The sequence below is a fragment of the Saimiri boliviensis genome, chromosome 11, assembly GCF_048565385.1.
Source record: "Saimiri boliviensis isolate mSaiBol1 chromosome 11, mSaiBol1.pri, whole genome shotgun sequence".
Lineage (NCBI taxonomy): Eukaryota > Metazoa > Chordata > Mammalia > Primates > Cebidae > Saimiri > Saimiri boliviensis.
In genome coordinates, this window is record NC_133459.1 from 27250479 (window position 1) to 27276091 (window position 25613).

The 25613-nt window shown below is 47.3% G+C and overlaps 1 protein-coding gene, 1 long non-coding RNA gene and 4 other non-coding genes across 12 annotated transcripts in view; 1 reads left to right on the forward strand and 5 right to left on the reverse strand.

The window, feature by feature from the left end:
• TRNAU1AP (tRNA selenocysteine 1 associated protein 1) overlaps positions 1-19702 on the forward strand; it is a 31753-nt gene extending 12051 nt beyond the window's left edge. Inside the window, exons 4-9 of the mRNA XM_003944579.4 lie at positions 277-329; positions 3761-3892; positions 7889-8008; positions 11947-12109; positions 12637-12670; positions 16967-19702. Coding sequence (XP_003944628.1) covers positions 277-329; positions 3761-3892; positions 7889-8008; positions 11947-12109; positions 12637-12670; positions 16967-17103 — 639 coding nt within the window. The 3' untranslated portion in view covers positions 17104-19702. The remainder of the gene's footprint in view (positions 1-276; positions 330-3760; positions 3893-7888; positions 8009-11946; positions 12110-12636; positions 12671-16966) is intronic.
• On the reverse strand, positions 18469-22415 carry LOC101042163 (uncharacterized). 7 transcript variants are annotated; one of them, XR_012512358.1, is made up of 4 exons: positions 21847-22415; positions 20818-21501; positions 20210-20273; positions 18469-19880 (listed from the first exon to the last, which is right to left on the reverse strand). It is a non-coding gene; the product is annotated as an uncharacterized LOC101042163 (long non-coding RNA). The 7 variants fall into 7 exon arrangements; XR_012512359.1 differs by having other exon boundaries at positions 20818-20911; positions 21847-22275; XR_012512361.1 differs by lacking the exon at positions 21847-22415 and having other exon boundaries at positions 20818-20911; positions 21375-21840.
• On the reverse strand, positions 18689-18762 carry LOC120366243 (small nucleolar RNA SNORD99). The gene has a single exon (XR_005580977.1). It is a non-coding gene; the product is annotated as a small nucleolar RNA SNORD99 (small nucleolar RNA).
• LOC120366231 (small nucleolar RNA SNORA61) lies at positions 20051-20180 on the reverse strand. Its single transcript, XR_005580966.1, has one exon. It is a non-coding gene; the product is annotated as a small nucleolar RNA SNORA61 (small nucleolar RNA).
• On the reverse strand, positions 20637-20766 carry LOC120366228 (small nucleolar RNA SNORA44). The gene has a single exon (XR_005580963.1). It is a non-coding gene; the product is annotated as a small nucleolar RNA SNORA44 (small nucleolar RNA).
• LOC120366218 (small nucleolar RNA SNORA16B/SNORA16A family) lies at positions 21184-21318 on the reverse strand. Its single transcript, XR_005580953.1, has one exon. It is a non-coding gene; the product is annotated as a small nucleolar RNA SNORA16B/SNORA16A family (small nucleolar RNA).
• Positions 22416-25613: the final 3198 nt, after the last annotated feature.

Below are 25613 nucleotides of genomic sequence, written 5' to 3' on the forward strand. Positions count from 1 at the left end.
CAAGGACACATTTCAAGAGAGTTGCATTCTGCTCTTCCCACAGTTACTTAGCTTACAGCTGCACCAGCTGGCACACCTGGGCTCATAGAACCATGGAGCTGGCAGTGCCCTTAGCGGTCATCCGTGCAACCCCCTCATTTTATACAGGAGAAAAAGCTGAGGCTTAGAGAGGGGGAGATGTTTTGGCCAAGGTAATTTGTTTCAGTTTTTTTCAAATATTGTTCAACTCTTGAAACACCTTTCTCTGTTTTAGTTCGTTTATTTTTAAATTTCCAGGCGAAACGTTTTAAACTGAACTATGCCACTTATGGGAAACAACCAGATAACAGGTAGGTACAAAGTCGTGTCTAGGGATAAGATGTGTCCCTGTGCCAGTTACTGCCGTATAGGAGGAGGGGAATCTGTTTGGCTGCACTTTGTCCCATGGTGAGGGGCACCGCCCTCTCACTTCCCTGCTCCAGTGGACCTTCCTGGTGTGCTTCATGCAAGGCCATGGCTTTTCTGTATTTGGTCCCTATCCCTGGCCTTCCCAACGCACTGCTACTCCTCAGAGTATTGAAGTCTTATTCAATAAGAATGGTCTGTTATCCAGGTCCAGTGGCTCCTGCCTATAATCCCAGCACTTTGGGAGGCGGAAGCAGACAGATTGCTGAGCCTAGAAGTTCAGGAACAGCCTGGGCAACATGGCAGAATCCTGTCTCTACAAAAAAATATAAAAATTAGCTGGATGTGGTGGCATGTACCTGTAGTTCCAGCTACTCAGGAGGCTGAGGCAGGAGGACCACCTGAGCCCAGGGAGGGCTACAGTGATCATGGCTACAGTGAGCCATGATTGTGCCACTGCACTCCAGCCTGGGCAATAGAGTGAGACCCTGTCTCAAGAGAAAAAACAGAGGCCGGGCGTGGTGGCTCACGATTGTAATCCCAGCACTTTGGGAGGCCGAGGTGGGTGGATCACTTGAGGCCAAGAGTTTGAGACCAGCCTGGCCAACTTGGCAAACCCCATCTATACTAAAAATACAAAAAAATGGGCCGGGCGCGGTGGCTCAAGCCTGTAATCCCAGCACTTTGGGATGCCGAGGCGGGTGGATCACGAGGTCAAGAGATCGAGACCATCCTGGTCAACATGGTGAAACCCTGTCTCTACTAAAAATACAAAAAATCAGCTGGGCATGGTGGCACGTGCCTGTAATCCCAGCTACTCAGGAGGCTGAGGCAGGAGAATTGCCTGAACCCGGGAGGCGGAGGTTGCGGTGAGCCGAGATCGCGCCATTGCACTCCAGCCTGGGTAACAAAGAGCGAAACTCCGTCTCAAAAAAATAAAAATAAAAAAAAAAATAAAAAAAATATTAGCCAGGCATGGTAGTGGGTGCCTGTAATCCCAGCTGCTCGGAAGGCTGAGGCAGGAGAATCACTTGAACCCAGGAGGCAGAAGTTGCAGTAAATGGAGATCGCACCACCACACTCCAGCATGGACAAAAGCGAAACTGTCTCAAAAGAAAACAAAACAAAACCAAAGAATTGACCTTTTTTTTTTTTTTTTTTTTTTTTTTTTTTTTTTTGAGGCGGAGTTTCGCTCTTGTTACCCAGGCTGGAGTGCAATGGCGCGATCTCGGCTCACCGCAACCTCCGCCTCCTGGGTTCAGGCAATTCTCCTGCCTCAGCCTCCTGAGTAGCTGGGATTACAGGCACGCGCCACCATGCCCAGCTAATTTTTAGTATTTTTAGTAGAGACGGGGTTTCACCATGTTGACCAGGATGGTCTCGATCTTGTGATCCACCCGCCTCGGCCTCCCAAAGTGCTGGGATTACAGGCTTGAGCCACCGCGCCCGGCCCAAGAATTGACCTTTTATAGCAACATAAATTGATTGGCATTTCAGGTTGCCATTTCAAAGCTTTAAAACTGTACCAAAAGCTTTAAAGACGTTTATATGCATTGACCCTATAATTCTGCTTTTCAGGATTTATTCATGGATTCATGCAAAGATTAGCCTCAGCTGTGTTCATTGAAGTATTGTATATAGTGGGTAAAGTTGGGGAAAACCCAAATAACCTAATAGTAGCGAAGTGATTAAATTATAATCATTAGTTAGGATGCTATGTATCCACTAACAAGTCATGTTGCAGTATCCTGACATGTCAAAATGTTGGCAATATGTTGAAACTGAAAAAAAATACTATCAACAAAATACGATGGATTGTATTTATGAACGTTTAGAAGAAAAGCGATAAGAAGACAAAAGTATATATATCAAAGCATTTTGGTGATTATCTTCAAGTGGTTGGTTATAGCAATTTTATTTTTCTTTGTGATTTTGTATATTCTTTTTTCTTTTTTTGGAGACAGAGTTTCGCTCCTGTTGCCCAGGCTGGAGTGCAATGGCATGATCTTGGCTCACTGCAACCTCCGACTCTCAGGTTCAAGTGATTCTCCTGCCTTAGCCTCCTGAGTAACTGTGATTACAGGCATACACCACAATGCCTGGCTAATTTTGTATTTTTAGTAGAGATGGGGGTTTCTCCATGTTGGTCAGGCTGTTCTTGAACTCCCGACCTCAGGTGATCCATCCGCCTTGGCCTCCCAAAGTGCTTGGGATTACAGTCATGAGCCACTGTGCCTGGTGCTTTTGTGTATTCTTGATATACAAGGAATATGTAGTGTACTTGAAATAAAATAACAAAAGTAGGCTGGGTGCAGTGGCTCATGCCTGTAATCCCATCACTTTGGGAGGCTGAGGCAGGTGAATCACAAGGTCAGGAGTTGGAGACCAGCCTGGCCAACATGGTGAAACCCCATCTCTACTAAAAAATACAAAAAATTAGCTGGGCCTGGTGGCACATGCCTATAGTTCAGCTATTTGGGAGGCTGAGGCAAGAGAATAGCACTCCAGCCTGGGTGACAGAGCGAGACTCCATGTCAACAAGAAGAAGAAAATAAAGGTTTGTGTGTTCGCTTATTTTTTGAATAGAATTGACCTCCTATAGCAGGAGTTGACAAACTTTGGCCTGATTTGTATCACCCACAAGCTCACGGTGGTTTTTAAGAAAGAGGTTGGTCATGGTGGCTCACACTTCTAATCCCAGCACTTTGGGAGGCTGAGGCAGGTGGATCACTTGAGATCAGGAGTTCAAGATGAACCTGGCCAACTTGGCAAAGCCCTGACTAATAAAAATGCAAAAAATTAGCTGGACATAGAGGTGCACGCCTATAATCCCAGCTACTTGGGAGGTTGAGGCAGGAGAATTGCTCGAACCTGGAAAGCAGAGGCAGTGAGCTGAGATCGTGCCATTGCACTCCAGTCTGGGCAACAAGAGCAAAACTCTGTTTAAAAAAAAAGAAAAAGAAAAGATTGGGGATTTATTTTTTGCTAGGCTTTATGTCCTTTGGAGCAGAGATCTAGTTCTTTTTTTCTTTTAACATCGATGTTTAAAATATGCAAGGAATACAGAATGCATTTTTATGAGGCTTATCTTTTGAGTGTCTCAGAGATGCACTTCTGACCCCATCCCCGAATCTGCACTCATGTAATACCTGGAGTCAGACGAGTTCTGTGTAGTCGGTGAGGGATTTGGGGCAGGCACTGCTTCCATAACTCTTCTGCCAGGACTGCTATAATGAAACAAGTAGGCCCTGGTTAATTAGAGTCATCATATGTGTTCCTTAAGGGGCCTGGGAAAACTACCTGGAATATGTGAAAGAGCCCTTCAGAGCAGTTATTTCTGTCTTTGCCTCTGAATCTTCTTGTTCTCTCTCCTCAGCCCTGAGTATTCCCTCTTTGTGGGGGACCTGACCCCAGACGTGGATGATGGCATGCTGTATGAATTCTTCGTCAAAGTCTATCCCTCCTGTCGGGGAGGCAAGGTGGTTTTGGACCAGACAGGCGTGTCTAAGTAAGGCCTTACCTGTTACTGATGCTTACCATGTTAGTTGCAGCATTCTCTCCTGAGTGGAGATGTTTTAGAAAGGCCATGTAGCATAGCGATTATGACCACAAGCTCTGGAGCTAAACTGCCTGGTTCGAATCCCAGCTCCAATACTGGTGAGGGAGAGTGCCAGTATTGTAGATTGCCAGTACCTTTTAAGACAAGTTACTGGTGCCTCCGTGACCCTTACAGCCACATCTGTAAAATGGAGCTGATTTTTTTTTTTTTTTTTTTTTTTTTTTTTTTTTTTTGAGACAGAGTTTCGCTGTTGTTACCCAGGCTGGAGTGCAATGGTGTGATCTCGGCTCACCCCAACCTCCGCCTCCTGGGTTCAGGCAATTCTCCTGCCTCAGCCTCCTGAGTAGCTGGGACTACAGGCACACGCCACCATGCCCAGCTAACTTTTTGTATTTTGAGTAGAGACGGGGTTTCACCATGTTGACCAGGATGGTCTCGATCTCTTGACCTTGTGATCCACTTGCCTCGGCCTGCCAAAGTGCTGGGATTACAGGCATGAGCCACTGCACCCGGCCAGAGCTGATTAATAGTAGCTGCCTGTAGGATTGATTTAAGGATTAAACGATAAAATACAAATAAGTCACATTTGAAATGCTTCATAGGTGTTTGCTGTTTTGCCCATTATTATTACTGAGCCTTTCAGTGTAGTTAGAAGTTTTCCACTTCAGGCCGGGTACAGTGGCTCACACCTGTAATCCTAGCACTTTGAGAGTCTGACACAGGCGGATTGCATGAGTTTAGGAGTTCCAGACCAGCCTAGGGAACATGGTGAAACCCTGTCTCTACTAAAATGCAAAAAATTAGCCAGGCATGCACCTGTAGTTTCAGCTACTCAGGAGGCTGAGGTAGGAGAATTGCTTGAATATGGAAGGTATGGGTTGCAGTGAGTCGAGATTGCACCACTGCACTCCAGCCTTGCTGACAGAGCGAGACTCTGTCGCCATAAAAAAAAAAAAAAAAAAAAGTGGGGCCAGGCACGGTGGCTCAAGCCTGTAAGCCCAGCACTCTGGGAGGCCAAGGCGGGTGGATCACGAGGTCAAGAGATTGAGACCATCCTGGTCAACATGGTGAAACCCCGTCTCTACTAAAAATACAAAAAATTAGCTGGGCATGGTGGCGTGTGCCTGTAGTCCCAGCTACTCGGGAGGCTGCAGCAGGAGAATTGCCTGAACCCAGGAGGCGGAGGTTGCAGTGAGCCAAGATTGTGCCATTGCACTCCAGCCTGGGTAACAAGAGTGAAACTCCGTCTGAAAAAAAAAAAAAAGAAAAAGTAAAAGTTTTCCACTTCAAAATTAGAAAAACCAGGGTGGGCATGGTGGCTCATACCTTTAATGCCAGCACTTTGGGAGGCTGAGGCAGGTGAATCACCTGAGGTCAGGAGTTTGAGACCAGCCTGGCCAACATCAAAGCCCTATCTCTACTAAAAAAATGCAAACATTGACCGGGTACAGTGGCTCATGCCTGTAATCCCAGCACTTTGTGAGGCTGAGGTGGGTTGATCACCTGTGGTCAGGAGTTCAAGAACAGCCTGAGCAACATGGAGAAACCCTGGCTCTACTAAAAATACAAAAAATTAGACAGGCATGGTGGCGCATGCCTGTAGTCCCAGCTACTTGGGAGGCTGAGGCAGGAGAATTGCTTGAACCCAGGAGGCAGAGGTTGCAGTGAGCCGATATCACACTGTTGCACTCCAGCCTGGGCAATAAGAGTGAAACTCCATCTCAAAAAAAAAAAAAAAAAAAAAAAAAAAGTTAGCCGGGCATGGCAACACATGTCTGTAGTCCCAGCCATTCAGGAGGCTGAGGCGGGAGAATCACTTGAACCTAGGAGGCAGAGGTTGCATTGAGCTGAGATTACACCATTGTACTCCAGCCTGGGCAATAAGAGCAAAAATCCGTCTCAAAAAATATATATATATATAAAAGTTAGCTGGATGTGATGGCACGTGCCTGTAGTCCCAGCTACTCAGGAGGCTGAAGCAGGAGAATTGCTGGAACCCAGAAGGCAGAGGTTGCAGTGAGCCGGGATCACGCAACTGTACTCCAGTCTTGGTGACAGAGTGAGACTCTCAAAAAAAAAGAAAAGGGAAAAATGGAAATGAACAAACCTCAAGAAAGGCTCATTCCTGGGCCGGGCGCAGTGGCTCACGCCTGTCATCCCAGCACTTTGGGAGGCTGAGGAGGGTGGATCACGAGGTCGACAGATCGAGACCATCCTGGTCAACATGGTGAAACCCCGTCTCTACTAAAAATACAAAAAATTAGCTGGGCGTGGTGGCGCGTGCCTGTAATCCCAGCTACTCAGGAGGCTGAGGCAGGAGAATTGCCTGAACCCAGGAGGCGGAGGTTACGGTGAACCGAGATCGTGCCATTGCACTCCAGCCTGGGTAACAAGAGCGAAACTCCGTCTCAAAAAAAAAAAAACCAAAAAAAAGGAAAGGCTCATTCTTTTTTTTTTTTTGAGATGGAGTTTCGCTCTTGTTACCCAGGCTGGAGTGCAATGGCGCGATCTCGGCTCACCGCAACCTCCGCCTCCTGGGTTCAGGCAATTCTCCTGCCTCAGCCTCCTGAGTAGCTGGGATTACAGGCATGCGCCACCACGCCCAGCTAATTTTTTGTATTTTTAGTAGAGACGGGGTTTCACCATGTTGACCAGGATGGTCTCGATCTGTCGACCTCGTGATCCACCCTCCTCAGCCTCCCAAAGTGCTGGGATGACAGGCGTGAGCCACCGCGCCCAGCAGGAAAGGCTCATTCTTGATCAGCATGGTAGTTATATGCTCAGGCTTTGAGAGTCCAACAGGTGTGGCTTTGAATCTTGCTTCTGCTATGACTTCCGGCAAGTTGTCAAACCTCACTGAACTGGTTAGCTCTTCAGTAAATGTGGATACCACTGGAATTTTTAGACAGTTTGATGAGATCACCCTGAGAAAATGCTCAGCACAGGATGGGCGCGGTAGCTCACGCCTCTAATCCCAGTACTGTGGGAGGCCGAAGCGGGCAGATAACCTGAGGTCAGGAGTTCAAGACCAGCCTGGCCAGCTTGGTGAAACCCTGTCTCTACTAAAAATACAAAAATTAGCCAGGTGTGGTGGTGCATGTCTGTAATCACAGCTACTCTGGAGGCTGAGGCAGTAGAATTGCTTGAATTCAGAAGGAGGAGGTTGCAGTGAGCCGAGATTGCCCACTGCACTTGAGTCTGGGGGACAGAATAAGACTCTGTCTCAAAAAAAAAAAAAAAAAAGAAAGAAAGAAAATGCTCAGTACAGTGCTAGGGAAGTAAGTACTTATTAAATGTTAGCTAGGATTAATTTTATCCCCCTGCTAGAATTTGAGCTCATGAGAGTGGGAACCTTGTCCTTCTATGACTGCGGCATCTTGTGCGTAGTGCAGTGCCTGGCATACAGGGCAGACTCTGTAAATATTTGCTGAATAATATTCTAATAGTTACTGTGCAGCAGAGTTCGGGAGAAGCTCCTATTTGGGAATGTTCCTCAGGTAAATGTGTCGAGAAGGATGGTGAACTGAATGTGGGAATTCCTGTAGATCTCAGAATCGTCTGTGCTTGAATCCTGACACTATGTAGATACCTGTTGATGGGACTCTCTTCCCTTCCTTTTTTTTTTTTAAATAAAGGTGGGGTTTCCCCATGATGGCCAGGCTGGTCTTGAACTCCTGATCTCAGGTGATCCACCCACCTCGGCCTCCCAAAGTGCTAGGATTACAGGCATGAGCCACCGCGCCTGGCCACTTCCTCCATATATATTTTTTTTTCACATACTCTGACCTTCTTCTAGTTTAATGGACTCTCTCTCTCTCTCTGCTCAGCCTCTTTTCCTTTCTGCATTCCTGTCTACCTTCTTATCCTCTTCTTTTTCATGTGTCCATTCTTAGACTTTCATCATATTTGTGATCTAAATTGTATATTATTTTTTCTTTCATGCAGGGGTTATGGTTTTGTGAAATTCACAGATGAACTGGAACAGAAACGAGCCCTGACGGAGTGCCAGGGAGCAGTGGGACTGGGGTCTAAACCTGTGCGGCTGAGCGTGGCAATCCCTAAAGCGTGAGTCTTGCAGGGAAGGTAGAGAGACTCTAGACTCCCCTCCAGACACTCTTTTTGTTTGCTGAGAATCAGGGCATCCATATGCTGGATAGGAGGCTGAAGCGGGATCCAATTCAAGTCACAAGTACTGAATGCCTGCTGTTTGCCAGGCTGTGAGTACTGAAGATGAACTAGCCCCACTCCTCCAGAAGCTTATAGTTGGGATAGAGTATGATTTGGAAAGGCTGATACATTCAGGTGTTGCTGGTGGCAGCATTGGAAAAGCTGTTTGGCTGTTCATACCTGATGTCCCTGCTCTTTGCCCAGTAGTCCCACTATTGGGAACTTATTCATGTAATTAATAACATTTGAGCAAAAGGAAAAAATTACTTCCAGTTTTAGCCTTATTTAATGAAAACTACAACCCTCCTATGAGTGTACCATGCTGTGGGAATGGATAATAATTAGTATTACAGACACTTGGCCAGCAGCAATGGCTCACAGCTGTAATTGCAGCACTGGGAGGCCACGGTTGGTGGATCACCTGAGGTCAGGAATTTGAGACCGGCCAGGCCAACATGTGAAATCCCGTCTCTACTAAAAATACAGAAATTAGCTGGGCATGGTGGTGCATGTCTGTAGTCCCCACAGCTTGGGAGACCGAGGCAGGAGAATCACTTGAACAACCTGGGTGGCAGAGGTTGCAGTGAGCCAAGATGGCGACAGTGCACTCAAGCCTGGGCAACAGAGTGAGACTCTGGCTCAATTAAAAAAAAAATATTCTAGACACTCTACAGAACATTATATACTTCACATGATACCTGTCATGCTAGGTAGAAAAACTTTTTTCCTTACAACTCCAAACTTTTCTGTGAATAGGATTTTTTGTTTGTTTTTTCCCTGAGCAGGGTCTCAAACTCACCCAGGCTGGAGATCATGGCTCACTGCAGCCTTACCCTCCCTGGGCTCAGGTGATCCTCGCATCCTAGCCTTCTGATTAGCTGGGACTATAGGTGCTCACCACCGTGCTTAGCAAATTTTTCTATTTTTTGTAGAGATAGGATCTTGCTTTGTTGCCCAGGCTGGTCTTGAATTCCTAGGTTCAAGCAGTCTGCCCACCTCGGCCTCCCAAAGTGTTGGCATTATAGGCATAAGCCACTGTGCCTGTCTGGATCTTTTATTATTTTTTTTAAATTTATTTTTATTTTTATTTATTTTTTTAAAGGTGGGGTTTCACCATGATGGCCAGGCTGGTCTTGAACTCCTGACCTCAGGTGATCCACCCACCTCGGCCTCCCAAAGTGCTAGGATTACAGGCGTGAGCCACAGCGCCCAGCCCGGATCTTTTATTCTTTAGCCAAATTAATTATTCTCAACTAGAGTGATTTTGCCTCCCAGGGGACAATGACAGCATCTGGAGACATTTTTGGTTATCACAACCAAGGATGTACTAATGGCACCTAGTGAGTTAGTGGGTATCAGCCAAGGATGCTACTAAATATCTTGTAATTCACAGCCTCCCACCACCTTATGACCTTATGTCAACAGATCCAGGCTGAGAGACGCTGAACCAAACTCTACCCTAGGAGTAGCTGAACTCTTAGGATAGAATTTCCAAATGCAAATGGCTATGGTTTTTTTTTTTTGTTTTTTTTTTAAGATGTAGTCTTGCTCTGTTGCCCAGGCTGGAGTGTAGTGGTGCTCAAACTCAGCTCACTGCAGCCTCCACCTCCTGGGTTAAAGTGATTCTCCTGCCTCAGCCTCTGAGTAGCTGTCACTACAAGTATGTGCCACCATGCCCAGCTAATTTTTGTATTTTTAGTAGAGATAGGGTTTCACATGTTGACCAGGCTAGTCTTGAACTGCTTATCTGAGGTGATCTGCCTGCCTCAGCCTCCCGAAGTGCTGGGATTATAAGCATAAGCCACCATGCCCCGCCAAATGGCCATGTTTTTTAAAAGTAATGATTTAGGAGTTTTTTTGTGGTTTAACTGTGTATAATACATTGAAGATCAGGCTTAGTGACTTCTCCCAAAAATATTTATTTGTTGTAAATTATTACTTTAAAACATTAAATTAGCTGGGCTTGGTGTGTTCCTGTAGTCCCAGCTACTTGGGAGGCTGAAGTAGTAGAATTTATTGAGCCCAGGAGTTCAAGGTTACAGTGAGCTATGATCACTCCACTGCACTCCAGCCCAGGCAACAGAGTGAGACCCTGTCTCTTAAAAAACAAAAGGCAAAAATAAAAAGTGGGGTGCCGTGGCTTGAGTCTATAATCCCAGCACTTTGGAAGGCTGAGGCAGGTGGATCACTTAAGACCAGAAGTTCAAGACCAGCCTGGCTAACATCGTGAAAAACCCTGTCTCTACTAAAAGTACAAAAATTAGCCAGGCCTCCCAGGATCAAGTGATTCTCCTGCCTTAGCCTCCTGAGTGGCTGGGATTACAGGGGTGAGCTACCATGCCTGTCCATTTTTTTTTTTTTGTTTTTTGAGATAGTGTTTCACTCTTGTTTCCCAGGTTGGAGTCCAGTGGTGCAATCTCAGCTCACAGCAACCTCTGTCTCCCAGGTTCAAGCAGTTCTGCTGCCTCAGCCTCCCAAGTTTAAGCGGTTCTCCTGCCTCAGCCTCCCGAGTAGCTGGGATTACAGGTGCCTGACACCACGCCCAACTAATTTTTTGTATTTTTAGTAGAGAATGGGTTTCACCATGATGGCCAGGCTGGTCTCGAAGTCCTGACCTCAGGTGATCCACCTGCCTAGGCCTCTCAAAGTGTTAGGATTATAGGCATGAGCCAGTACACCCAACCCATGTTTTTGTTTTTTGTTTTTCAAACCGGATATCCTTTTGTCAGTCCTGACAAAGTTTGATAAGAGAGACAAACCTATCCATTAAAACCCCATCTTTTAAAAAAAAAAAAACAGCCGGGTGCGGTGGCTCACGTCTGTAATCCCAGCACTTTGGGAGGCTGGAGGCGGGTGGATCACGAGGTCAAGAGATCGAGACCATCCTGGTCAACATGGTGAAACCCCGTCTCTGCTAAAAATACAAAAAATTGGCTGGGCATGGTGGCACATGCCTGTAATCCCAGCTAGTCAGGAGGCTGAGGCAGGAGAATTGCCTGAACCCAGGAGACGGAGGTTGCGGTGAGCCGAGATCGCGCCATTGCACTCCAGCCTGGGTAAGAGTGAAACTCCGTCTCAAAAAAAAAAAAAAAAAACTCCTGTCTTAAAAACATGGTCTCTGGAGCCATACTGCCTCTTTTTGAGTCTCATATTAGTTGTCTGACTTTGGATAAATTACTTGACCTCTCTATTCCTGGGTTTCCTCATTTATAAAATACGAATAAGGAATAATGGTCTACTTACTGTTTATGGTTGTTTTGAGGATTAAAAGAGTTAATCGGTATAGCTGGGCGTGGTGGCTCACGCCTGTAATCCCAGCACTTTGGGAGGCTGAGGCAAGTGGATCACGAGGTCAGGAGATCGAGACCATCCTGGCCAATGTGGTGAAACCCCATCTTTAGAAAAAAGTAAAAGCAGTAAAACAGGGCCGGGTGTGGTGGCTCACGCCTGTAATCCCAGCACTTTGAGGCCAAGGTGGGCAGATCACAAGGTCAAGAGATCGAGACTATCCTGGCCAACATGGTTAAACCCTGTCTCTACTAAAAATACAAAAGTTAGCTGGGTGTGGTAGCGCGCATCTGTCCCAGCTACTTAGAAGGCTGAGGCAGGAGAATTGCTTGAACCCCCAGGAGGCGGAGGTCGCAGTGAGCCAAGATCCCGCCACTGCACTCCAGCCTGACACCTGGTGACAGGGCAAGACTCTGCCTCAAAAAAATAAAAATAAAATAAAACAGAAGAGTTAATTGGCATAAAGCACTTAAAATAGTTTCTGGCCATGTAGGCAGCGTTATGGAAATGTTTGCTTACACTTACTTTTGTTTCCCTCTTCATTTAAGGAGCCGTGTAAAGCCAGTGGAATATAGTCAGATGTACAGTTATAGCTACAACCAGTATTACCAGCAGTACCAGAACTACTATGCTCAGTGGGGCTATGACCAGAACACAGGCAGCTACAGCTACAGTTACCCCCAGTATGGCTATACTCAGAGCACCATGCAGGTAACCATGACTTGGCAAGTCTGGTCCCCTTGGGTTATGTTTCTCCTCTAGAAACAGGTCATTCTCTAGGATGGGATTGGTCAGGACAGGAGCTTGGGCTTCAGAAAAAATGCGGAAAGCTGAAGCAATCCAGTTCCTCTGGTTAAAAATAAGTCATTGTGGGCCAGGCACAGTAGCTCATGCCTGTAATCCTAGCACTTTGAGAGGCCCAGGCAGGCGGATCACCTGAGGTCAGGAGTTCAAAACCAGCCTGGCCAACATGGTGAAACCCTGCCTCTACTAAAGATGCAAAAAATTAGCCAGACATAGTGGCAGGTGCCTATAATCCCAGCTATTCAGGAGACTGAGGCAGGAGAATCGCTTGAAACTGGGATGCAGATGTTGCAGTGAGCCGAGATCACTCCGCTGCACTCCAGTCTGGGGGACAGAGCTAGACTCCCCCTCAAAAAATAAAAAATAAATAAGCTATTGTGATCATGAGCTGGGATTTCATCACCCCCTCACCCATGTCTCTGGTCTCTTGGCAGACATATGAAGAAGTTGGAGATGATGCATTGGAAGGTAAGGGCTCATGCGTTTCTTCCTCTGTCAGCCATTATCAGGTGACTACTCTGGCTTACACTGTGCTTTCAGCTAGAGGGAAGACAGGATAAATTCTACTCTGGAAGAACTTATATTCCGGTTAGACAGCCAGACGAATACGTACTTAGAATAAGATGTGTTGAGTGTTACCCAGAGGTGTGAGTACAGATCCCAGAGAGCCTGGGGCAGGCAGCTCCAAGAGAGCCCATCACCCCCTCGACATGTGGCATTCCATCCCAGGATGTGAGCCTCTAACCATAATACTGTTACTTTATATTTGCTTGGCCACTTGTAAAACAAATTTGACCATTATGACCAATAATGGTGCCTGGCCAATATTAATTTTTTAAAAAACTTTTTTCTTTTTCTCTTTTTTGATCCAGATTAAGTTGAGAATTCCCAATATTTTTTTTTTTTTTTTTGAGATGGAGTCTTGCTCTGTTGCCAGGCTGGAGTGCAGTGGCGTGATCTCAGCTCACTGCAACCTCCACCTCCCGGGTTCAAGCAATTCTCCTGCCTCAGCCTCCCGAGTAGCTGGGACTACAAGGTGCACCACCACACCCAGCTAATTTTTGTGTTTTTAGTAGAGACAGCGTTTCACCATGTTGGCCAGGATGGGCTTGATCTCTTAACCTTGTGATCCGCCCAACTCGGCTTCCCAAAGTGCTGGGATTATAGGCATGAGCCACGGTGCCCGGCTGACAATTTTTTTTTGTTGTTGTTGTTTTGTTTTGTTTTGTTTTGTTTTGTTTTGTTTGAGACGGAGTTTCGCTCTTGTTACCCAGGCTGGAGTGCAATGGCGCGATCTCGGCTCACTGCAACCTCCGCCTCCTGGGTTCAGGCAATTTTCCTGCCTCAGCCTCCTGAGTAGCTGGGATTACAGGCACGAGCCACCATGCCCAGCTAATTTTTTGTATTTTTAGTAGAGACGGGGTTTCACCATGTTGACCAGGATGGTCTCGATCTCTCGACCTCGTGATCCACCCGCCTCAGCCTCCCAAAGTGCTGGGATTACAGGCTTGAGCCACCGCGCCCGGCCTCCAGCTGACAATTTTTTAATTAAAAATATTTAGGCCAGGGGCTGGGTGCAGTGACTTATGCCTGTAATCCCAGCACTTTGCGAGGCCGAGGAGGGTGGATCACAAGGTTAAGAGATCAAGACCATCCTGGCTAACATGGTGAAACCCCATCTCTACTAAAAATAAAAAATTAGCTGGGCATGGTGGCACATGCCTGTAGTACCAGCTGCTCGGGAGGCTGAGGCAGGAGAATTGCTTGAACCTGGGAGGTGGAGGTTGCAGTGAGCCAAGATCATGCCACTGCATTCCAGCCTGGCAACAGAGTGAGACTCCATCTAAAAAAAATAAATAAATTTACTAGGCCAACTGCAGAGGCTCATGTGTATAATTCCAACACTTTGGGAAACTGAAGTGGTTAAATCACCTGAGGTCAGGAGTTCGAGACCAGCCTGGCTAACATTGTGAAATCCTGTCTCTACTAAGAATACAAAATTAGCCAGGCATGGTAGCACATGCTGTAATTACAACTCCTTGGGAGGCTGAGACAGGAGAATCGCTTGAACCCAGGAGATGGAGGTTGCAGGTTGGTCTCGATCTCTCAACCTTGTGATCCACCCGCCTCGGCCTCCAAAAGTGCTGGGATTACAGGCTTGAGCCACCGCGCCCGGCTTTTTTTTTTTTTTTTTTATACAGAGTCTTGCCCTTTCACTGAGGCTGGAGTGCAGTGGCACACTCTCCAATCTCAGTTGACTGCCACCTCCACCTCCCAGGTTCAAACCATTCTCTTGCCTCAACCTCCTGAATAGCTGGGATTACAGGCATGCGCCACTACGCCCGGCTAATTTTGTATTTTTAGTAGACACAGGGTTTCTCCATGTTGGTCAGGTTGATTTCAAAACTCTTGACCTCAGGTGATCTGCCCGCCTTGGCCTCCCAAAGTGCTGGCCAACTGCACCCAGTCAAAAGACTCAAAGTGGGCCGGGCGCGTTTGCTCACGCCTGTAATCCCAGCACTTCGGGAGGCCGAGGAGGGTGGATCATGAGGTCAAGAGATCAAGACTATCCTGGTCAACATGGTGAAACCCCGTCTCTACTAAAAATACAAAAAATTAGCTGGGCATGGTGGCGCGTGCCTGTGATCCCAGCTACTCAGGAGACTGAGGCAAGAGAATTGCCTGAACCCAGGAGGCGGAGGTTGCGGTGAGCCGAGATCGCGCCATTGCACTCCAGCCTGAGTAACAAGAGTGAAACTCCGTCTCAAAAAAAAATAATTAAAAAGACTCAAAGTTTGAAGTTTATTTTGAGGATTATTCTTCAACTTAAGTCATAGGGAAAATGTTTTAGGTCAAGAAAATGTTCATTAAAGGAAACAGATCACTTTCAGACCATGAACAAACTTGTCTAATTCATAATGTTTTAAATTACTTTCACATGTCATTTCATGGGATACCAACTGTGGTGATGTCAGGTGGTCTGGGAAGGATGTAGGAGCTCCACTTCACAGATATTACACTCAAGTCTCTACCTCTTTTCTCCCGGGAGACACTACCTTCTTTCTAGAGATAATTAGCCTAATTATAATATCCGTATATATCCATATGTAAGTCCTTAGAATTTTCCAATCTCTTTTTCATCCTTTTTTTTCTTCTTTCTTCTTGAGATGGAGCCTTGCTCTGCTACCAGGCTAGAGTGCACTGGCTTGATCTCAGCTCACTGCAACCTCTGCCTCCCAGGTTCAAGCGATTGTCCTGCCTCAGCCTCCGGAGTAGCTAGGACTACAGGCTGGTGAAACCATGCCCAGTTAATTTTTGTATTTTTCGTAGAGATGGGGTTTCACCATGTTGGCTTAAGTTGGCCAAGATGGTCTCCATCTCTTGATTTCATGATCCGTTCTCCTTGGCCTCCCAAAATGCTGGGTGGGATTACAGGTGTGAGTCACCATGCCAGACCCTTTTTTTTTTTTTTTGAGATGGAATTTTGTTCTTGTTGCCCAGGCTGGAGTGCAATGGCGTGATCTCAGCTTACTGCAACCTCCACCTCCTGGGTTCAAGCAGTTCTCCTGCCTCAGCTTCCCAAGTAGCTGGAATCACAGGCATGTCCCACCAGGCCCAGCTAATTTTGTATTTTTAGTAGAGATGGGGTTTCACCATGTTGGTCAGGCTAATCTTGAATGCCTGACCTCAAGTGATTCCCCTGCCTTGGCCTCTCAAAGTGCTGGAATTACAGGCATGAGCCACTAAGCCTGGCCTATATGACCAATGTATTTTATGCCATGCACTGTTATCTCAGCTATCAGGATGGATAGGTACCATTCCAATTCCCATTAGGCAGTAAAGAATACAGTAGTAGTAGCTAATAGTTATTGAAGCTTTACAATATGTAAGGCACTGTTGTAAGCAGTTTACATATATAAGTTATTTAATCTTCAGAACAATCTAGAGGTAAATTCCACAGTTAATCCTGATTTTGTAGAATAGAAAGCTGACCTAAGTTAGTTCTCATTCAAGGTCAGCATAGCTTTGGAAAGCTAAGGTGGGAGGATCTCTTGAGTTCCAGAGTTCAAGACCAGCCTGGGCAAGTCAGACCCTATCTCTACAGAAAGTACAAAAAATTACCTAGCATGGTGCCACATACCTGTAGTCCCAGCTATTCAGGAGGCTGAGGTGGCAGGATCCCTTGAGCCCCGGGGGTTGAGCGGTTGAGACTACAGTGAGCAGTGTTTACAGGGCTGCACTTGCCTGGACAACAGAGGTTGCATCCCCCAAAACACAAACAGATCAACATAGTTGCAAAGTGCAGCATAATAATAGGAGGTGGAGTCAGTCTTAGAATCCCTGCAGTCCAATCCCGCCCTGGACTTTATGCTCTACCACTGCATTAATAAAGCCTCCCATTGAACCTAGTGACTCCCCAGTCAAGTTTTGAGATGATGCTCTAGACTTAACTTTGATTAGACCTTCTAAACCCAAATTTGAAGTGAGGACCAGACCAGAAAATCCAGGATAAATGGTGGCTAGAGCCACAGGTGTAGCTTTTAATAGATGTAGGCTAACAGCTGCCATTTTTCCGTTCTGTAGATGTATTATCCTGTTTTCATTTTCCCCAGAACCCTGCAAGGCAGTGGTTTTATTTCCTAAAAGAAACTGGCAGGATAGGGACCTTACCATAGAACAGAGTTCTGGAAGAAGGGAACTGACCCAAGTCCCTTGGAGCTGCCCCTAGCATTCCCTGACCCCCATTCTTGGTGTTTTTTTCAGACCCCATGCCACAGCTGGATGTGACTGAGGCCAACAAGGAGTTCATGGAACAGAGTGAGGAGCTGTATGACGCTCTGATGGACTGTCACTGGCAGCCCCTGGACACAGTGTCTTCAGAGATCCCTGCCATGATGTAGCTAGGCCAAAGGACAAGCCAGGCTGCACGACGTGAGATGAGAGACTCCTTTTAAAAAAGCCAGGTGCAGTGGCTCATGCCTGTGATTCCAGCACTTTGGGAAGCCGAGGCAGGCGGATCACGAGGTCAGGAGTTGGAGATAAGTCTGGCCAATTTGGCAAAAAAAAAAATCGCTACTAAAAAAAAAAAAATTAGCTGGGTGTGGTGGCACACACCTATAATCCCAGCTGCCTGGGAGGTTTGAGGCAGGAGAATTGCTTGAACCTGGGAGGCAGAGGTTACAGTGAGCTGAGATGATGCCACTGCACTCCAGCCTGGGCGATCGAGTGGGACTCCATCTCCAAAAAAAAAAAAAAAAATTGTGAAATCTTTTTGGAAATAGGATTTTATAGACTGTTTCTAGAGAATGTTTCTGCATCACTGCTGCATTCATTTGACCATTTGAAGATCAAGGGAACAACTTTTAAACAAGGTTCAAATTGCTTTCCCTCACAAGAAATCTTTGTCCAGGCAGTTATCCACACTTCTGGACATAGGACAGTTTGGGATTACCCGAAACTGGGACGAGCAGTTTGGGATGATTTAAACACTAAAGCCTGGGTTAGAGGCTTCTCTCAGTTGACAGGTATGTAAATCAAAGTTCTCTGGAGCATCTGTAGTACCTGCTGCATTTTAGAGTCCTAACAAACTTGTCACAGGTCTGGCAGCTAGGTAGAAAGGGCACTCTATAGCAGGGGTGGGAGCATGCCTCTAGGAGATAGAATGTGGTGGGTGTGATGGAATTGGTACTAGCTCAGGCATGGTTGGCTCACACTTGTAATCCCAGCACTTTGGAAGACTGAGGCAGGCGGGTCACGAAATTGAGATCATCCTGGCCAACACGGTGAACCCCATCTGTGCTAAAAATACAAAAGTTAGCTGGGCTGGGCATGGTAGCTTGAAGCTGGGAGGTGAGGACTGTACTCCAACCTGGTGACAGAATGACTGTCTCAAAAAAAAAATTGCTACTTGCTAGCCTATTTTCATGAGTTGCAGCATCTCCACCTACAAGGCCTGGATTACCTTAGGGATCAATAGTTTGATACAGGAGAAGGCAGTTTAGAAAGGATTAAGTTGACCAAGATAGCTTTAAAGCCAAAGCAGACCTTCATGTGAACCTTATACTGGTCCCTTTTGTGTTTCCGGAGTAAATGGGAAAATTTTGCTGGCCCCTGCTGGAGGCAAAGCATTGATCCTAGATCATAAAAAACCTCCAAAGATCTTAAGGGCTAGGCATGCTGCCTATTACCCCAGCAATTTGGGCGGTGGATTACTTGAGCTTGGGAGAGACCAGACTTGATATCTACAAAAGATACAAAGACAAACATACTTCTAGAGTCTTTTATTGATCACCTCTTAAGTTCAGTAGCACACTACATAATTTTTTGCATTAGCAAAAAAACAAAAGTCTCCACCTAGAACATGCCGCTGTTCCTACCTATAATGACCAGGGTCTTGCCTTCTGCTTCCCATATTCTCCTGAAAAGGAAGTGTAAGCCATTGTGTTAATAATTCCCAGATTTCCCGCACCCAGACATTTTCCTAGGAGCTGGTCTCAGTCCCATATCCGCATTTCTCATCCATGGATGTCCACTCAGATTAGGTTTCATCCTGGACCAGTCATTCTAAATAAATACAGCCTGTGCTAGATGGAACCCCTCATTTCTACCCCGTAGTCCATTTCCCAACTCTCCCTGAGGCTGAGAGAAGCTGAAGTCCTATCAAACAATGCATCGTGAGCTCCAGCCACCACAACACATTTGCCGCTACCAGGCCCTGTGGCCTGCAGTGCAGAGCTGTTCCCTCTGCTGCCTTCAACTTTAAGCATGTGGTCATGCATTTTAGGGTGGGCAAATCATAATGTAAGCATTTCTTTGCCCCTCTGGTAATGAACAGCTAACAGGGTACACAAAGAAGGCCAGATGTAAATGTCACTAAAATGCTAAGACTTTCTGGCCTGGCACAGTGGCTCACACTTGTAATCCCAGCACTTTGGGAGGTCAAGGCAGGCACATCACTTGGGGTCAGGAGTTCAAGACCAGCCTGGCCAACATGGCAAAACTCTACTAAAAATACAAAATTAGCCGGGCACAGTGGCTCAAGCCTGTAATCCCAGCACTTTGGGAGGCCAAGGCTGGTGGATCATGAGGTCAAGAAATCGAGACCATCCTGGTCAACATGGTGAAACACCGTCTCTACTAAAAATACAAAAAATTAGCTGGGCATGGTGGCGCGTACCTGTAATCCCAGCTAGTCAGGAGGCTGAGGCAGGAGAATTGCCTGAACCCGGGAGGCAGAGGTTACGGTGAACTGAGATCGTGCCATTGCACTCCAGCCTGGGTAAAAAGCGCAACTCCGTCTCAAAAAAAAAAAAAAAAAATACAAAATTAGCCAGGCATGGTGGTGCATACTTAATGGTTCTAGCTACTTGGCAGGCTGAGGCAGGAGAAACACTTGAACCTGCGAGGCAAAGGTTGCAGTGAGCCAAGATCACACAACTGCACTGGAGCCTGAGAAACAGGAAGATCTTGTCTCAAAAAAATAAAAGGCCTTAACACTGACAGACCTGAGTAACCTTATGGTTCTATTTGCTTGAGTACTTAGGACAGGATCCCTGATAGTTGAGCACTACCTGAAGCTACAAGCAAAGTTGTGAGAAAGCTTCAGGTTGTCACTAACTTACCCAACTCCATAGGATCCATAGTCACAAATGAGGACAGCTTTATGTGTAACATCAATCTACAAGAAAAAAAGGACACCCTTAAGAGGCAAGAAAGCTATGACAGATCCCTCCCAAATGCAGTAATCGGCCAGCAATTACTATACCAACTTGCAGAGCTTCACATGTATCCTTCCCTTAGCCAAAGTTATACTTCATTTTACAATTTCAGAGACCCAACCATCTATGAACCTGTTTGAAACTAGCCCACATGGTATATACCAGATTACAGCATTGAGGCTGGCTTCAGTATTAGTTTTCCTCCTTTTGCGACCACCAAGACCAACGTTCAGATCTGATGGGAAAGGGTACAGGAGGACTAAGCTGTGTTGTTCCACATCAGCTTTACCTTAAAGCACAGCTCCAGAAACAAGCTGATCTCAGAATCACACTGCCAGCAAACCTGGGGCAACCTGCAGAACAAAAAGGTTAGTGTGAAAACTCTAAACCAGCCCAGCATGATGGAATGATGGTGGTGCCTGGAATCCCAGCTACTAGGGAGGTTGAGGCAGGATAATCACTTGAACCTGGGAGGCGGAGGTTGCAGTGATCACCACTGCACTCCAGCCTGGGAGAGACTCAAAACCACCACCACCACCACAAAAAAAAACTCCATTCAGGGTTGGAAAAAAGGATGCCATATCTATAGAAAACTTTATCCTCCAACCCCCAGTATTCTGGGTGGAAAAAAAAACCACTCCAAACCAAGAAGTTGATTCAACAAACCCGTCTACATGAAGTTGACAAGTGGAAGACTTCCAGCCCTGGTCCTGAAACATTATAGGAAAGCCGAGTGGCAGCGGCAGGTATTTACTGACCTGTGCTGTCAAAGTCTTTCCAGGTTGCTCTTGCATGCAGTTGGAGATCCCATGGCTACAACCAGCCACAGCCCTTGGAAACATGCTGTTCTGTCCCACCAGGCATCCCCCAAAGTCAGTCTCCAAAAAAGAAACCTACCAGGTCCTTTAATGTTTGCATTTCATCACTCTCATGGCCCTGGGAGCCCTTGATCACCAAAAAAATCATCTTCTGTCATCTTAAGAGTCTTCATCTGGAACAGCAAAATGAGAACAATTGTCATGATCTTAGTTCTCACCATTTGGTCCTCAGAATCATAAAAGTCTGACCAGTCTTTGGTGCCTATTACTGATGCCTTAAGCTATCAGTTAAGCTGTGTCATATCCCAACTGGACTTTCCCAATTATGAGTGTTATGCTGGTTAACCGTACATGCAACCCCCCAACCTTTCTGCTGGTCTGTGGAAACATGCCCATTTTGATAAAGGTCTCTCTGGCTACAGTTGAAAGATGGCAGATACAATGGAACTGTCTTTTCCCAAAATGTTGCAGATCAGTTACAACAAACAGAACGGCGACCGTCAAGGAAAACTGTCACTCTGGGCTCCTTTTTGACCACAGCAGCTATGCGGAAGCAGCTGCAGCTTCGATAAGGGCCAAGGGGCAATTCAGGTCCCAGGGCAGCCACCTAAGGCCTCACCTGTCCATCATTACTACCTGAAGTACGCCGGGAACTCTGCAGACCAAAAGAGTCAACAGTCATTCTGCAGGCCCGACCGACCACGCTGTGCCAATCTTTGGTGTGCTTTTTCTCATTTCATCTTAATGGGACCGTTTTATCCCTCTATTACAGATAAGAGGTTTAGACCAATTAACTTACTTGCTGGAGGTCGCTTAGTCACTTAGCAAGGCTGAAAGCAAGAAGCTGGGATGCAAACACGGGTCTGAATGCCTAAAACCCGTCCCTGAAACCGCGTCCACGAGGGTGACCTCCAGAGGGCTCGCGCGTAGTCACCAGCCCCAAAGTCACCTAGCTGGTAACTGTCAGATTCCATTAGAGGCCATCCTGACACCAGCATGCGGCCTCCCCCAAATTAAGGCCCAGGGCTTCGTCCCTGCATCCCCCAGGAGCCCGGTTGCGAAAATCCCACCCCTTCTGTTCACCCGACCGCCTACTCGCAACACTCACCTGTCAGCCCAGAGCGCAGCTTTGCCGAGGCAGAGGCGAGAGAAGGGAGCGGCCCCAGGCCCCTCTCACGGCCGAGGGAGCCTTCTGGAGCTCAAGCCCACAGGGTGGGAAGGCCTGGCTCCTCCGTGCCACGTTGACCACCATCCCACGGCCTTGGGAGAAAGCCGCAGCGAGTGCGGGCCGGTAGCGGCGATGACTAAGCGGGGAAGGGCTCGCAGGGCAGCAGAAGAGGATACAAGTTGGCCAACCAGCAGACAGCCACCGCGGCTGGGAGAAAGGATGGTGCTTCCGCAGGCAAGGGCTTATATAGGCCGCCCGCGTGCCCCGCCTGACGGTCGGGCGCGCGCGTGGCGCACAGCTGGCTGGGAGTTGTAGTTCGCTCGCCCTGCCGTTGTCCGCGTGTCACCTCCCCAGCCTTACGCGCGCGTGTCCGGCCCAAGCCCGCGAAGCGCGAACCGCCAGAGGCTTTCCTCCGGGCGCGAAGAATCGCCTTCACCTTTCCGTACCAGGCGCCGGGCCGACGCAGGAAGCAGACCCGCCGTGGCTTCGGGAGGGCAAGGCAGGCGGATCACCTGAGATCGGGAGTTCGAGACCAGACTGACCAACGTGGAGAAACCCCGTCTCTACTAAAAATACAAAAAATTAGCTGGGCATGGTGGCACGTGCCTGTAATCCCAGCTACTCAGGAGGCTGAGGCAGGAGAATTGCCTGAACCCAGGAGGCAGAGGTTGCGATGAGCCGAGATCGCGCCATTGCACTCCAGCCTGGGTAAGAAGAGCGAAACTCAGTCTCAAAAAAAAACACAAAAAAACAACAAAAAAAACAAAAACCCATAAGAAAAAAATTTATATCCACTGGGGGGCACAGTGGCTCAGGCCTGTAATCCCACCAATTTCGGAGGTCAAGGCTGGTGGATCACCTGACGTCAGAAACTAGAGGCCAGCCTGGCCGACATGGTGAAATCCCGTATCTACTAAAATACAAAAAAGAAAAAAAAAAAAAAAAATGCCTGGCGTGGTGGTTCACACCTGTAATCCCTGCACTTTGGGAGCCTAAGGCGGGTGGATCACCTGAGGTCAGGAGTCCGAGACCAGCCTGACCAACATGGTGAAACCCTGTCTCTATTATTAAAATAATAATAATAATAAAATATACACACAAAAAAATTAGCTGGGCATGGTGGCACACATCTATAGTTCCAGCTACTTGGGAGGCTGAAACACAAGAATCCCTTGAACCTGGGAGGCAGAGGTTACCGAAAGCTTAGATCGGCTGTTTTTGTATTTTTAGTAGAGATGGGGTTTCTCCATGTTGGTCAGGCTGATCTTTAACTCCCAGCCTCAGGTGATTCTCCTGCCTCGGCCTCCCAAAGTGCTGGGCTTACAGGCCTGAGCCACCATGCCCAGCCTAAAAAACACTTATATCATGTTATTTGCCTGCTCAGAAATCTCCCATGACTTCCCAACACAGAATAAAAATGGAAATCCCCGTAATGGTCTCCAAAGCCACATACAGTCAGGCTCCTCCTCCTCACTGCCCTCATCAGCCACCACTTGCTCCCTCAGTCAGTCGGCTCCATCTCCCTGGACTCTGCTCTTTTCGGAGCACCCCGGAGCCTTTGCTCTTGCTGCTCCTCTTGCCTGGAACTCGCCCCACCTGAATATCATCACGGACAATCACACTTCTTACTGCCTCACTTCCCCTGGGTTTCTGTCCACATGCCACCTCCTCAGGCCATCCTGTTTTGATACAGTACCCCACCATTCTCCAACCTCAACCTTCAAGTCACTGCCTGTTTGATTGTTATTTAATTTATAGCACTTAGTGCTTCCTGACATGGTATTTTGTATGTATTTTGTTTTCTCTATTAGAATGTCAGCATCCCGGCCGGACGTGGTGGCTCACGCTTGTAATCCCAGCACTTTGGGAGGCCAAGGCGGGTGGATCACAAGGTCAAGAGATCGAGACCAACCTGGTCAACATGGTGAAACCCCGTCTCTACTAAAAATACAAAAAAATTAGCTGGGCATGGTGGCGCATGCCTGTAATCCCAGCTACTCAGGAGGCTGAGGCAGGAGAATCGCCTGAACCCAGGAGGTGGAGGTTGCGGTGAGCCGAGACCGTGCCATTGCACTCCAGCCTGGGTAACAAGAGCAAAACTATGTCTCAAAAAAAAAAAAAAAAAAGAATGTCAGCATCCCAAGAGAGCTGGGATTTTGTCTTTTTTCCCCCCTACTCCTGTATAAATGCCTGGTATGTAAAAGATGGCCAGCAATCTTGAAATAATCACCAAGTGAATGAATGAATGAATAAAACTTGGCCCAGGTTCACATAACCAGCAAGTGGCCACTGGAACTACAATCCAAATCTGTTCTTTTCTTTTTTCTTTCTTTCTTTCTTTCTTTTTTTTGAGATGGAATGCCTGACTGGAGTGCAGTGGTACAATCTCGGCTCACAGCCACCTCTGCCTCCCAGGTTCAAGCAATTCTCCTGCCTTAACCTCCTGAGTAGCTGGGATTACAGGCTTGCAACACCAAGCCCAGATAATTTTTTTTTTTTTTTTTTTTTTTTTTTTTTAGAACGAGTTTTGCTCTTGTTACCCAGGCTGGAGTGCAATGGCGCGGTCTCGGCTCACCGCAACCTCCGCCTCCTGGGCTCAGGCAATTCTCCTGCCTCAGCCTCCTAAGTAGCTGGGATTACAGGCACGCGCCACCACGCCCAGCTAGTTTTTTGTATTTTTAGTAGAGACAGGGTTTCACCATGTTGACCAGGATGGTCTCGATCTCTCGACCTCGTGATCCACCCGCCTCGGCCTCCCAAAGTGCTGGGATTACAGGCTTGAGCCACCGCGCCCGGCAATTTTTGTTATTTTTAATAGAGATGAGTTTCATCATGTTGGTCAGGATGGTCTCGATCTCTTTTTTTTTTTTTTTTTTTTTTTTGAGACAGAGTTTCCCTCTTGTTACCCAGGCTGGAGTGCAATGGTGCGATCTCGGCTCACCGCAACCTCCGCCTCCCGGGTTCAGGCAATTCTCCTGCCTCAGCCTCCTGAGTAGCTGGGATTATAGGCACACGCCACCATGCCCAGCTGATTTTTTGTATTTTTAGTAGAGACGGGGTTTCACCATGTTGACCGGGATGGTCTCGATCTCTTGACCTCGTGATCCACCCGCCTCAGCCTCCCAAAGTGCTGGGATTACAGGCTTGAGCCACCGCGCCCGGCTCGATCTCTTTTTTTTTTTGAAACGGAGTTTCACTCTTGTTACCCAGGCTGGAGTAGAATGGCACAATCTCGGCTCACCTCAACCTCTGCCTCCTGGATTCAGCCAATTCTCCTGCCTCAGCCTCCCGAGTAGCTGGGATTACAGGCATGCGTCACCATGTCCAGCTGATTTTTTGTATTTTTAGTAGAGACGGGGTTTCACCATGTTGAACAGGATGGTCTTGATCTCTTGACCTCGTGATCCACCCGCCTCGGCCTCCCAAAGTGCTGGGATTACAGGCTTGAGCCACCACGCCCGGCCGGTCTCGATCTCTTGAACTCGTGATCCACCAGCCTCAGCCTCCCAAAGTGCTGGAATTACAGGCGTGAGTCACTGCCCTGGGCCCAACTGAGATCTGTTCTAATGCAAATGCAGATAAACTTAACTGCTGTGTCTGGAGGCTCCTCCAGAATTTACCCTTTGTGGTGGGTACCTCACTTAAATGAAGAGGAAGCAGGGACCAGGGAAGCGAAATAACTTACCCCAGGTTACACAGTGAATCTG